At 44.9% G+C, this 12,500-nt stretch overlaps 2 protein-coding genes across 2 annotated transcripts in view; both read right to left on the bottom strand.

Annotated features, from left to right (window-relative positions):
* The window catches only part of slc5a7a (solute carrier family 5 member 7a), a gene marked incomplete at both ends in the record, with an annotated part of 10,440 nt that extends 10,160 nt beyond the window's left edge, over positions 1-280 (bottom strand). The window contains one exon of the mRNA XM_080835421.1: positions 97-280. Within this exon, the coding sequence (XP_080691547.1) occupies positions 97-280 (184 nt within the window). The remainder of the gene's footprint in view (positions 1-96) is intronic.
* A 4,434-nt stretch (positions 281-4,714) lies between these two features.
* arl6 (ARF like GTPase 6) lies at positions 4,715-11,798 on the bottom strand. The gene is made up of 8 exons (XM_080834195.1): positions 11,630-11,798; positions 10,616-10,761; positions 10,183-10,244; positions 9,429-9,497; positions 8,337-8,431; positions 7,570-7,699; positions 7,150-7,205; positions 4,715-5,420 (listed from the first exon to the last, which is right to left on the bottom strand). The coding sequence occupies exons 2-8, from the start codon at positions 10,736-10,738 to the stop codon at positions 5,395-5,397; spliced, it is 561 nt and encodes a 186-aa protein (XP_080690321.1). The 5' UTR covers positions 10,739-10,761; positions 11,630-11,798; the 3' UTR covers positions 4,715-5,394.
* Between the last annotated feature and the right edge of the window lie 702 nt (positions 11,799-12,500).

Below are 12,500 nucleotides of genomic sequence, written 5' to 3' on the forward strand. Positions count from 1 at the left end.
CACGTTAATTTATAATGAAACATGCCGTACTGTTGTTATAAGGGTTTATGATTATTTAGCGTGATACAACCTAAGTAATTGGCTTTAGCGGCAGACCTGTCATGGTGAATCCGCCAACGAATAACCCGATATCTCTCCCGCCGACCATGATAGTCTCGCTGCGGTCGGCGCCCTCCGTCACTCCCGAGTTCTTGTTCTTCCATGCTGCCCATATTCCCACGACTAGGATCAGCGTGTAGAAGATGAATATCGCCACCAGTCCCTCCACATGGATGGCCATCCTCCGATCACCGCTGGAATCCCGGAGTCCTTGGGGAACCAAATGGCATCAAGACCGACGGGACTGATGTGGAAATCGGCTCGGAGTGCCCTAAACGAGAGGTAGAATAAATAGTGAAGCATGAAAGAAAAAGAGCTGGATTAAATAGTGAATGATGAAAAAAGTGTGATCTGCATGCCAGAGATAATTGTGAGAAGAGAGGAGAGAAGAATGCGTAGTTCTCTTCGTAGTTATCTTCCTTTTCTAAGTGCAGTGGTACCTTCGCAGATATACAAAGTTACTGCCATACCATCACCAAACCTACACAGGTTGTGCGCCAAATACTTTGCTCTTGATTTCGTGACAAAAATTGATTATTTAAAAATATATGGATTATTAAAATAATATAAATGATTGAGAATGGGCAACTGTTTCTTACCCTTGAGCGTTAAATGTGTAGTCACAGTGGCGTGGACCGCGCGAGCTGTGCTGGACGGAAGACTGCTCTAAATGACATCTGGGCGCCAGCAGTCTGGATTTAGACACAGGATGCGATCATAAGACAAAATGTGTCCAGGTATCTTATAAGCAGGAAGGGTTCGTCAGCGTGTCCGTGAGGGACGAACGTCAGAGCCCGCTGAACGGGACGCAGATTTATGAATTAAGATGTCACGCTCTCCAAATGAGCGCGCGTCACTGGTCGCTGGCCAACGTGGTGAGAGTGGCCCGCTGGAAATAGCCAGGCGCATAAAACCACTATGTGCTCGTAAATCAACCTGTTCGGTCATTTATAGAATACTTCTCATTCTTGTTTAGCTTGGGCGTGAGAAGAACGACTCGACGGGCGTATGTCTCGGGCAGTGCGAGTATAAATCATCTGTCCATCAGTGGTGTGGTCCTTGGAGAAGTGGGTATACTCTTTTTTTTAAGCAGCCCATACAGCACAGGATAAACGCCCTGTTTTGAGAAGTGGGTATACTCAATGCTTACTGAAAAATAAGTGGGTATACCCAGTATACCTGCGTATACCCTGGACTACACCACTGCTATCCATCCTCATCTCCTTTGGCCCGGCGCCGTGGGACTGTCCATGGTGCTGAAGATATGGCCCATCCCTGTTGCCGTACAGCCCCAGGAGAACAGAACACTGTTTATAAAAACTAAACCATAAACTTTCCTTTCAAATGCATCTGGACGACCTTTACGAAAACCATTACTTACCACTTGAAAACCTCGAAACATAACTGCATTGTTTCAAATATACGGATGTAACGGCTCTAGTTCAAATATACGGATTTAACGGCTCTAGTTCTGCCCCGTTCAGTGGCCCTTGGACAGATCTTGACAGTCAGCCAAAAGCGCCTAATTATGACGCCCGTGGAGAGGGCTTCCTCGACTCTACAGATGACGCCAAAAGTTCCCGGTGAAACCTCATCTCGCCTTACCCGAATGGGAAACAGAACAGAAAGAGACAGAAAACAACGATAAGTGTTAGGGTCCTCACCCAAGCTGATTGCATTTCATTACATTTAATTACTAACTACTAACAAGGATGTAGTCTACACATTTTTTTTGATTGTCGATTGTCTTCAAAGCAACTGATCACCATGCAGCTGCGTTTGGTTATTACCTCCAGCAAGGAGGTTATGCGATCGGTCCGTTAATTAATTTATTTATTTGTCCGTCTGTTTGTGGACAAGATTTCTCAGAAACTACTGGGCCGATCTTTCTGAAATTTTCACAAGAGGTGGATCTTGGACCTGGGACATCCCCATTAAAATTTCAGGATGATCCGGATCTGTTTTCACACCTAAAGTGACATTTCTCGAAAACCAATGACCGGATTTTAATGAAATTTACAATGAATGTAGACTTTGGGCTATTGTTCAGATGAACGTTTTAGATCTTGCTTTACTATCAACGTCAAGCCTTGCTGGAGGTCAGAAATCTCCGATTGCTCTTGTTATGAATACGATCATCCGCTATTCTCTCCATCGGACTTGGCACCAAGACAGATTGGAACTGAGTTAGTCGGCAGCACTTTATCGTGCCTCATACATTTCGCAGATAAATAAGTAAATAATGACTTGCGCTGTTAATTAACTAGTCGGTTAATGACTACTGCATGCATCTGTTCCATCACCTTTGGAAGTACCTTTGTGTACACACACACACACACACACACACACGAAAACACACACACACACACACACACATTCATTTGCACAGACAACACGGTCGGTCAAAACCTCTAGCAGGAGGTATACTTTTAATGAGCACTGTATGGCGACATATAGACTATATAATATAATAACAGATGAGATGACCAGCCCCCTCTCCGAGGGTGTGGCTTGATGCCTGGGTGTCGGTAGCTCATGATTGATTCACCCACAGACACAGAATAAGGGTGGTTAAAGACACGACACAGCTGGGACATTTACATGTCACACATTGCCTTCCTCTCACGAACAGAAGATACAAAAAGAAGAACGAATACACTCTCAATGGAACCTGCATCACAGAATGACACAACACAAACAGAGGATTGCGCACTTCTACACGTTCCAGTTCTATGAGTCAGCGCGCGCAAACTGAATGACCCTGAGCGAGGAGCGTGCGAATGACCTGGCCACGTTCAGCGCGACTGTGCCGCGTGGACGGACGCTTAGGTCAGCCATTGGCGGGCAGTCTGACTTCTTTGTCAAACAGAGTAAAAGTGGAGTTAAACACTGATATAGCACATTATGCCAGAAGTCACCGCAGAGTGTTTTAGACGCCGTTGCAAAATTAATTTCTCATCAGACTGCACTCCTTGGATGAGTTTGCCTACAAAGTCATCAAGGGTTTGGACGTGCAGACCGAGGTGGGTTTCTGGATGACGTTTGACGCATGGGTTCCGTTAAGTAACGCATTACATTTACACAGTGGTGGACAGTAACGAAGTAAATGTAATTCGTTCCTGTACTTAAGTAACATATCTATGTATCTGTACTTTACTCAAGTATTTCTATTTGGTGAGACTTTATACTTTCACTCCACTACTGTAATGTCATGTACACTCCCTCACCAGCCTCATTGCCCTTTAGCCTACCACTATGAGCTCCGTGCCCACATCGCCCAGTTACTTTGCCAACTAGGTGTTTAGCATATTTCATTATTTTGTTGTTGTGGTGGTTTCACTGTTTAAATGCATTATTGCTATTTTAAACATCGCACTGATGTAGCTGTTCTGGGAGTGCTGCTCTGGGAGACCGGTTTCTGTGCGGGCTGGAAGAAGCGGTGCAGTTCCGTTGGCATGTCACTTCTCTCCGCCACGCGCGAATGCCCCGTGTCAGCTCGCAGCCTCCGGGCCAGATCACGAGACTCGTGCAGGGACTCTGCACGCTCAATTGGGTGACACCCGCCCGCGCGCTCTGAGGATAGGACTGGCGCCCTCATGACAGACAAGCGGGTCGCGTGGAGAGGATCCCCTCAGTGTCAAAGCCGCTCTTTCCTGAAAACCAACAACAAAAAACGGTATACCTCACGTGTCTCCTGTGCCTTGAGAACACGGAGAGCTTTGCTGATACTGGCCCGAGCCCGACTGATTAGTGTTTCGTTACTTAATCACGCGCCTTGATCAGGCCGCTTGCTGCTGTAACTCTATTAGCGGCAGATGGCATGCGTGATTAGCTGGATCTGCGCGCGTAAGGATGTGCTCGTCTCGCTTCCACTGAGGGTCTCGATGAAAGAAACAATCACGCGCGCGCACACACGCCGCCATGACAACGCCAGAATGCGCTTCACTCCATTACAGCCTGTTGAGCATGGCGACTCTGCGGGACTGGAGCCTGAGAGAGAGAGAGAGAGAGGGGGGGAGAGGTATAGGGGGAGAGAGAGAGAGAGACAGAGAGAAAGGGGGAGAGAGAGTGTGAAAAGAGAGAAGAGAGGGAGAGTGAAAAGAGAGAGAGGAAGGGAGGGGAAGAGTGAAAAGAGAGAGAAGAGAGTGAGAGTGAAAAGAGAGAGAGGGAGAGTGAGAGAGAAAAGAGAGGGAGAGCGCCACGAGAAGCCTAGTCCTCACCTGACACGGCACCGTTTAACATGCATGCGGGAATACGTCCTCTTCCATGTCCTGTCCCACACACACACAGCACTCAGTCTGTGCATCACAAGAAAGATTCAAGCCTGTTGGATCAATACAAATAAAACTGCCAATCCTATGATCTCTTTCCAGTTGATTTAATATCATCATAAATGGCAGAACCACTTGGTTCCCAGGTCTGAGCTTAATGCCATCAGAGAAGACACACACACACAAACACTCACACACACACTCTCAGACAGTCCTACACCATAAATGTGAAGAGGTAAAAATCAAACAGTTCTTCTCCTCTCCTTACTCACCACACCAGAGAAATAAAACTGCTACCAAAAGTGAAACAACCATCATTTTATTATTTAATGTTAGTTTGGAGACATCGCCAGTCTGACGGAACGCAAAAAACATATAAGAAATGCATTTCAGATAAAGACGAGCACCAGTGTTCCATGTGCAGAGGTACTGTGTGTTTGGAGGAAGACCAGCCCAGCGACAGGAAAGTGTCTTCAAGCAAACCTACTCACAATATATGACGACCAAGTAACAATAAATAACACTTTAGTACTTTAAAAAATAAATACAAAAAGTTTTAGGAGCCACAAGTCTAATTTCCATGGTAACAGCATGGTCTTTATAAAGCTACAAAGCTAATGTGTTAGAGACAGGAGCGCCCCCCAGAGCATGTTACTGGTACTACAGGAAACTACCAGCTCTGCAGTTTTGCCAACAAAAAGAGCAAACATGATGTTAAAGCCTTAGAGAGAGCTGTGGTACAACGGAGCCATAGCTAACTGCTGCACCGGAGTCCAGGGCCATGGCTAAACTAGGCTAGGCTGTGTGATGAGCGAGCGTGTGTGTGTGTGTGTGTGTGCGGGGGCTGTAGTTCTGGTAGCTGCTGCGGTCGCTACAGGAGGCTCCTGCTCCCCAACCCCAGACTCAGAGGTCAGAGGTCATACAGGTCATGTGATGCCAGATTTCTGGAGTAGGAGGTCACCTAGCGATGTGGTGATGGAGCTGTGGTTGCCACGGTGACAGTGAGTTCCCTGCCTCTACTGTCTCACGTTCTCATCGTTCTGATCTGATCTGGAGGAGAGAGAAGACTCGTCAGACACACACACACACTTCTGAGGGGTGGGGGGGTCAAAGACTCCATCTGCAGCTAAGACTTGAAGGAGAGGGGTGTGTGAGAGAACGAACACACACACACAAACACAAACACACACACAAAAACACAAACACAAACACACTAGGGGTGTGCACATAAACGCTCTTGATATTCTGACAGTTTCCAGGAACGGTTATTCATTTTGTTGCAGGGCTTCAGTACAACCGTTTCTCGTGAGACCTACGTGTCGTCACACACACACACACACACACAGGGGGCTGAGACCAATACCTCTGTCCTCACACACACACACACACAGGGGGCTGAGACCAATATCTCTGTGTCCTCACAGACACACGGGGGGGGGGGGGGGGGGCTGGTGGGAGAAAAGTCTATGGCTCCCACAGACTTACACAAGAAATTCAGGACTTTCTCAAAGTTATCAAATAATTTGACCATGCTTTTACACTATAATATATTTATATGGAATCGGGATACACTCCTAGAGAGTGAGTGTGTGTGTGTGTGTGTGTGTGTGTACAGAATGACTGAATGGGGACCCTAGTATTTGAAAAGTTATGTAGCACGGTTATCGGTTATCCAGATATGCGTTTATCTATGCACTTGACTAAAACACACACTAACAAAAGGGACAGAAACACAAGAGTCTGGGGAACTACTACCCCCATCAGGCACATAGTGAGAAGGTACACACACACTTGCATGTACACCAAGCGTGCGCATACGCTCACACACACACACACTTGTGCACAAGTACACACACACACAAACGCACACACACAGCCTGGAGTCCTACTCTATCAGACCTCAGGTACTTACAGAGCGATTTGCTCTACAGGTAGTCATGCAGAAAAGAGCAGAAGGCTTTCATGAGTGGGAGCGGGACATAATAGACTTCACATGAAGACACAAACACACACATAACACTCACACACACACACACACACACACACACACACACACACACACACACACACACACACACACCAGACACACACACACACACACACTGAACATGAAACACATTACACTGTCCAAGAACCACAACCTAAGGAATACCTCTCAATAATCATGTGATCGATTTATCACTCATTTATCACTCAACACACACACACACATTATTAGGCTATTATATGATTACATCAGTAGCACAAAATGGACTTTAAATGACAATAATATGTTTTATCGCAATTACTACTGGTACAATATATCGCCCAACAAAAAGTAGTTATTGTACTGTAACAGACAAGTCACACTCACGTGAGGAGTGTGTGTGATGACGAGAGTGTGTGATGAGTGTGTGTGTGATGTGAATGTGCTGTAACACACACATGATGAGAGAGTGTGTGTGATGAGTGTGTGTGTGACGTGAGTGTGCTGTAACATTCACGTGAGGTGTGTGTGTGATGAGTGTGTGACGTGAGTGTGCTGTAACACTGACGTGAGGAGTGTGTGTGATGAGAGAGTGTGTAATGAGTGTGTGTATGTGTGTGTGATGCGAGGAGAGCGTGTGATGAGAGAGTGTGTGTGATGTGAGTGTGTGTGTGACGCGAGGAGTGTGTTGTAACACTCATGTGAGGAGTGTGTGTGATGAGAGAGTGTGTGTGATGAGTGTGTGTGTGTGTGCGTGATGCTAAGGGTGTGTTGTAACAGGAGTGTGTTGTAACAGGGGTGGTCTCTGCCTACCTTGCAGCCAGTCCACCCCCTCCTGCAGGCCCTCTCCCTTGATGGCGTTACTGGCACTGAAACACAAGCAGAGAGGAACGTCACACTGACCCACCGCACACACACACACACACACACACACACACACACACACACACACACACACACACACACACACAACACCTTCAACCCTGACCCACCGCACACACAAACTTCAACCCTGACCCACCGCACACACACCACCATCAACCCTGACCCACCACAGACACTACACCACAAACACACACACTGAATATATTCCAAAAGAAGTTTTAACATATAGTAGAATGACACTGAAATATAGATAGTGCTGTCCCGGTTATGCAGCCTACCAGATGTGCCAGGGCGTGTAGTACAGTGACACACACACACACACACACACACACACACACACACCCCTACCAGATGTGCCAGGGCTTGTCCTTGATGTTCTCCAGGCAGAGCAGCTGTGACACCTTCACTGACGACAGCGCCTCCTTCAGGTCCATCTTATTAGCAAAGAACAGGATGGGGATGCGCCGGTGCTTGATATCTGTGTGTGTGTGTGTGTGTGTGTGTGTGTGTGTGTGTGTGTGTGTGTGTGGGGGGGGGGGGGGGTGTGTGTGTGTGTGTGTGGGGGGGGGGGGGGGTGTGTTGTGTGTGTGTGTGTGGGCACAGGGGTGGAGAGGAAGTGTTAGTTCCACAAGTTGAGCACAATGCACACTAATGTGTAAATGAAAAACTATAATGACTAATACTTAACATAATATGTTAACATAACAATGTGTGTGTGTGTGTGAGTGGGATTACTTCATTGCCTGGGTGGCTGAGTAGAGTGTGAGTGTGTGTGTGTGTGTGTGTGTGTGTGTGTGTGTGGGAGTGAGTCTGTGTGTGGGAGTGAGTGTGTGTGTGTGTGTGTGAGAGTGTGTGTGAGTGTGTGTGTGTGTGTGTGTGAGAGTGTGTGTGTGTATGTGTGGTTTCTTCATCATCTGTGTTGCTGAGTGTAGAGTGTGTGTGTGTGTGTGTGTGTGTGGTTTCTTCATCACATGGGTTGCTGAGTGTAGTCTGTGAGTGTGTGTGTGTGTGTGTGTGTGGTTTCTTCATCACCTGGGTGTCTGAGTGTAGTCTGTGTGTGTGTGTGTGTGTGTGTGTGTGTGTGTGTGTGTGTGTGTGTGTGGTTTCTTCATCACCTGGGTGGCTGAATAGAGTGTCCAGTTCCTCCTTGGCCACAACCATCCTCAGCTTATCTGAGCTGTCAATGACAAATATGATGGCCTGGCCCTCCCTGCAAACACACACACACACACACACACACACACACACACACGGGCCAGGAGAAAGAAACACACACACACACACACACACACACACACACACACACACACACACACACACACACACACACACACACACACACACACACACACACACACACACACACACACACACACACACGGGCCAGGAGAAAGAAACACACACACACACACACACACACACACACACACACACACACACACACGCACACAGGGGCCAGAAGAAACACACACACAGGAAAAAAGAGATACAGCACACATACAAACACACACACACACACACACACACAGTATGGGACGATATTTAATAAACAAAAACAGTCTCTCTCAAATCACAGAGGCCTGTCTTATAGTAATGTTTACAGATATAAACACAAACGTCTTACTTGTAGTACTGTTTACAGATATAAACACAAACGTCTTACTTGTAGTTCTGTTTACAGATATAAACACAAACGTCTTACTTGTAGTACTGTTTACAGATATAAACACAAACGTCTTACTTGTAGTTCTGTTTACAGATATAAACACAAACGTCTTACTTGTAGTACTGTTTACAAATATAAACACAAACGTCTTACTTGTAGTAATGTTTATAGATATGTACACAAACGTCTTACTTGTAGTTATGTTTGGAGATGTAAACACAAACGTCTTACTTGTAGTAATGTTCATAAATGTAAACACAAACGTCTTACTAGTAGTAATGTTTACAGATATAAACACAAACGTCTTACTTGTAGTAATGTTTATAGATATATATACACAAACGTCTTACTTGTAGTAATGTTGAGAGATGTAAACACAAACGTCTTACTTGTAGTAATGTTTAGAGATGTAAACACAAACGTCTTACTTGTAGTAATGTTTACAGATATAAACACAAACGTCTTACTTGTAGTAATGTTGAGAGATACACAAACGTCTTACTTGTAGTAATGTTTAGAGATGTAAACACAAACGTCTTACTTGTAGTAATGTTCCCAGAGGTTCCTGTATCTGCCCTGGCCTGACATGTCGAACACTGTGAAGGACAGACTGGGGGAGACATTTTACATGCATCAGAGCAGCAATAACACACACACACACACACACACACACACACACACACACACACACACACACACACACACACACACACACACACACACACACACACACACACACACAGTTTACTTCTTTATTTGGATTTGATAAATAAGTACATATCATGGCAAAATCCAAATTTGGCTAAAAGGAAGTATTAAATTCCATTCAGAGTTTCAGTCCATATTGTGCATTATGGGTAAAGGTGACACCTGCGCTTCCAGATGAAGAGGCTACCAATTACTGCTGATGTAGAGCAGTACTTTGCAAAGTGTTTGGCCCTTTTTTTAGAGAGACCACAGATTTGCAGGCCTCGCACACACATTCTATGAACATGACCTAAGCTGCCAAAGATCAAGGCAATGACTGAACATGAGTAGCCATAGTTGGTTAGAACATTACTTAAGGGTTGGTATTTTACACACACACACACACACACACACACACACACACACACACACACACACACACACACACACACACACACACACACACACACACACACACACACACACACACACACACACACACACACAATAAAGATCAAAGTATTATTAAATCACTCTCTAAACACCACAGGATGGTTGACACACACACTCAAACTCAAACACATCATTGAAGCACACAGAGTACTTACCTTGACGTTTTAAACTTTTCTATGCTGAAGCCAATGGTGGGGACTATGTCTTGTGCCTGAGCCTGCGCAGAAGAGAGCAAAGAGCACAACACATTAATGTTCAACTCTCCTTTAGGCTGGACAGGTCTCGGTGCCTAGATCTGATTCAGTCACCACGCCACCCTAATATATACATATATATATATATATATATATATATATATATATATATATATATATATATATATATATATACAAAATCAAATATATATAAATCATATATAAATCTTTATTTCAGACGCCAAGTTCCATATAAAATAACAGACATAAAATTATAAAAATAGAGAAAAACAAAAAGATACAACACACATAATACAGTGCATTAAAAAGTATGTGCGTGTCCCTAAGTGCGTGTGGGCTATGCTCCGCTGTAGACATGATCTCAGAGACTCACGTTGGACGGCTTGAGCTGGTTGATGATGGTGGTCTTTCCGCTGTTGTCCAGACCTAAGCACAGCACGTTCACCTCCTTCTTCTTGAGCCCCAGCCACCCCGCAAGCTTGTCAAAGAGCCCCATTTACGTAGGAGCTCACGGAGACCCTGTCCGAAAACATAACAATCTGTCCTCGTGTAGTGTCACCGATGTACACACACAGGTACGGCTCGGAGAGGGGATGACATACACGAGGCTGCACCTCTACGCTTTTCTTTATAATCCGATTTAAGTGCATTAAAGGTTTTATGGCGCAATGTATCGAAGGCTACCATAGGCTCTAACGTTAGTTAGCAAACAACCTATGTGCAAAAGTACAGCTATCAATCGTTCAAATACTGGCGATACTGTAAGCAAATAACGTCATGCTATCGTAACTTACGCAAGTTGAGTCTTAAACCAGTGAATGATGACCATCAGTCATCAAAATGAGTCAAGTCTGCTACCGATAGCTAATTTAGGGTCCAGCGTTCACAGCAACCTGTGGCTAACTTGCTACACTAGTCACACATTTCAATGGGGACTGAGCTAGCTGTCGTATTTCAATAATGTAACTTAGCTAGCGATAACTGTTCTATCTATTGTAGTTCATTAATGAGGTTGGGTAATGCAAAACTGTAAGCTGCTAACATTTGTAACAAAGGACGTTAGGATGATAATCTACCGGTAACGTTAAATTAGCGAATGTTTGCCACATTTCTAGCTTGACTTCACGTTAGCTAGCTATTTTGCTAACGTTAATTAGCTAATCCTCAGAGCCAACAGGTAGCTGTTACCATTTGCACGCTATCTAGAGGGCGTTATCTGGAATAGGATAGTTAGCCTGGTTCAGGTGGGAAGCTATAATTATACAACATCATATTTTCATGATACAGTCTACTAAAAATATTAGCGATATTTAGGCTACAAACAAACCTGACTTGCAAGCTAAAGTTAATAGCTAACTAGCTAGCAACTGCGTCCAACATCTCTTACCTGTACCCAACGGACTGTTTCTCCTTTTGATTCGTTTTCGTCACTGTTTTAATTACAAACACGTTTCAAATGGCAAAGACATACATTTCCTTCAATTGCATGGCATGCAACATATTTATTGTATAAGCGGGTTTATATCGCGACTGGACAGGGTTAATCCTTCTCGTTTGACAACACCACGAAACATTTACACCGCGTTGCTTGGAGACGACGCAGCTATCGCTCCAACGCAGAGACCAGCCACTGAAGCCCACAGGTCTAATACTGCCACCCCGTGGACAAATCAAGGTCCACATTTAGTTTTCTGAAGCTGTTCTAATATGAAAAGATGGCTTCATCTCAGTGAAGAGGAGAAACAAAGAGGAGAAGCAACTCAATAATGCCACACAGATGACCAAGCCGCCGCATGTTTTTTATTTTTTTAAACAATCATTTGGTCTAGTATTGACCGGTTACAGACTGCCATTGAAATCAAAATAACAATACAAAAATAAGAGACCAAGTACATACCAAAGACAAAGCAAGCAGTGAGCGGCGACCTGATCCTTCTGCTGAGGGCTGCACTGGTTGTGAAGGCTTTGTCCTGGTCCTCACACACACACACACACACACACATAAATATGAGTGTGTGTGTGTGTGTGTGTGAAGGCTTTGTCCTGGTCCTCACAAACACACTGTGGAATACTCTGAGAGCTCTCAATGTCCAAAAAGTCTGCTCTGACAAATTTAGGAGGTATGGATGAGCTCACAGAGAGAGAGAGAGACTGTATCTGTGTGTGAGAGAGAGAGTGAGAGAGAGACTGTATCTCTCTGTGTGTGTGTGTGTGTGTGTGAGAGAGAGAGAGACTCTATCTGTGTGTGTTTGTGAGAG

This window comes from Sprattus sprattus (genome assembly GCF_963457725.1).
Source record: "Sprattus sprattus genome assembly, chromosome: 3".
In the NCBI taxonomy this organism is placed as follows: domain Eukaryota; kingdom Metazoa; phylum Chordata; class Actinopteri; order Clupeiformes; family Clupeidae; genus Sprattus; species Sprattus sprattus.

Excerpts from the sequence above, each read along its gene's own strand:
- arl6 (XM_080834195.1), bottom strand. The coding sequence starts at position 10,738 with ATGGGGCTCTTTGACAAGCTTGCGGGGTGGCTGGGGCTCAAGAAGAAG. Across the intron at positions 9,498-10,182 it reads GAAAAGTTTAAAACGTCAAG|TCTGTCCTTCACAGTGTTCG; the intron begins GTAAGTACTCTG and ends TGTCTCCCCCAG. Across the intron at positions 7,206-7,569 it reads GACAAGCCCTGGCACATCTG|TGCCAGTAACGCCATCAAGG; the intron begins GTAGGGGTGTGT and ends CTTGTGTTTCAG.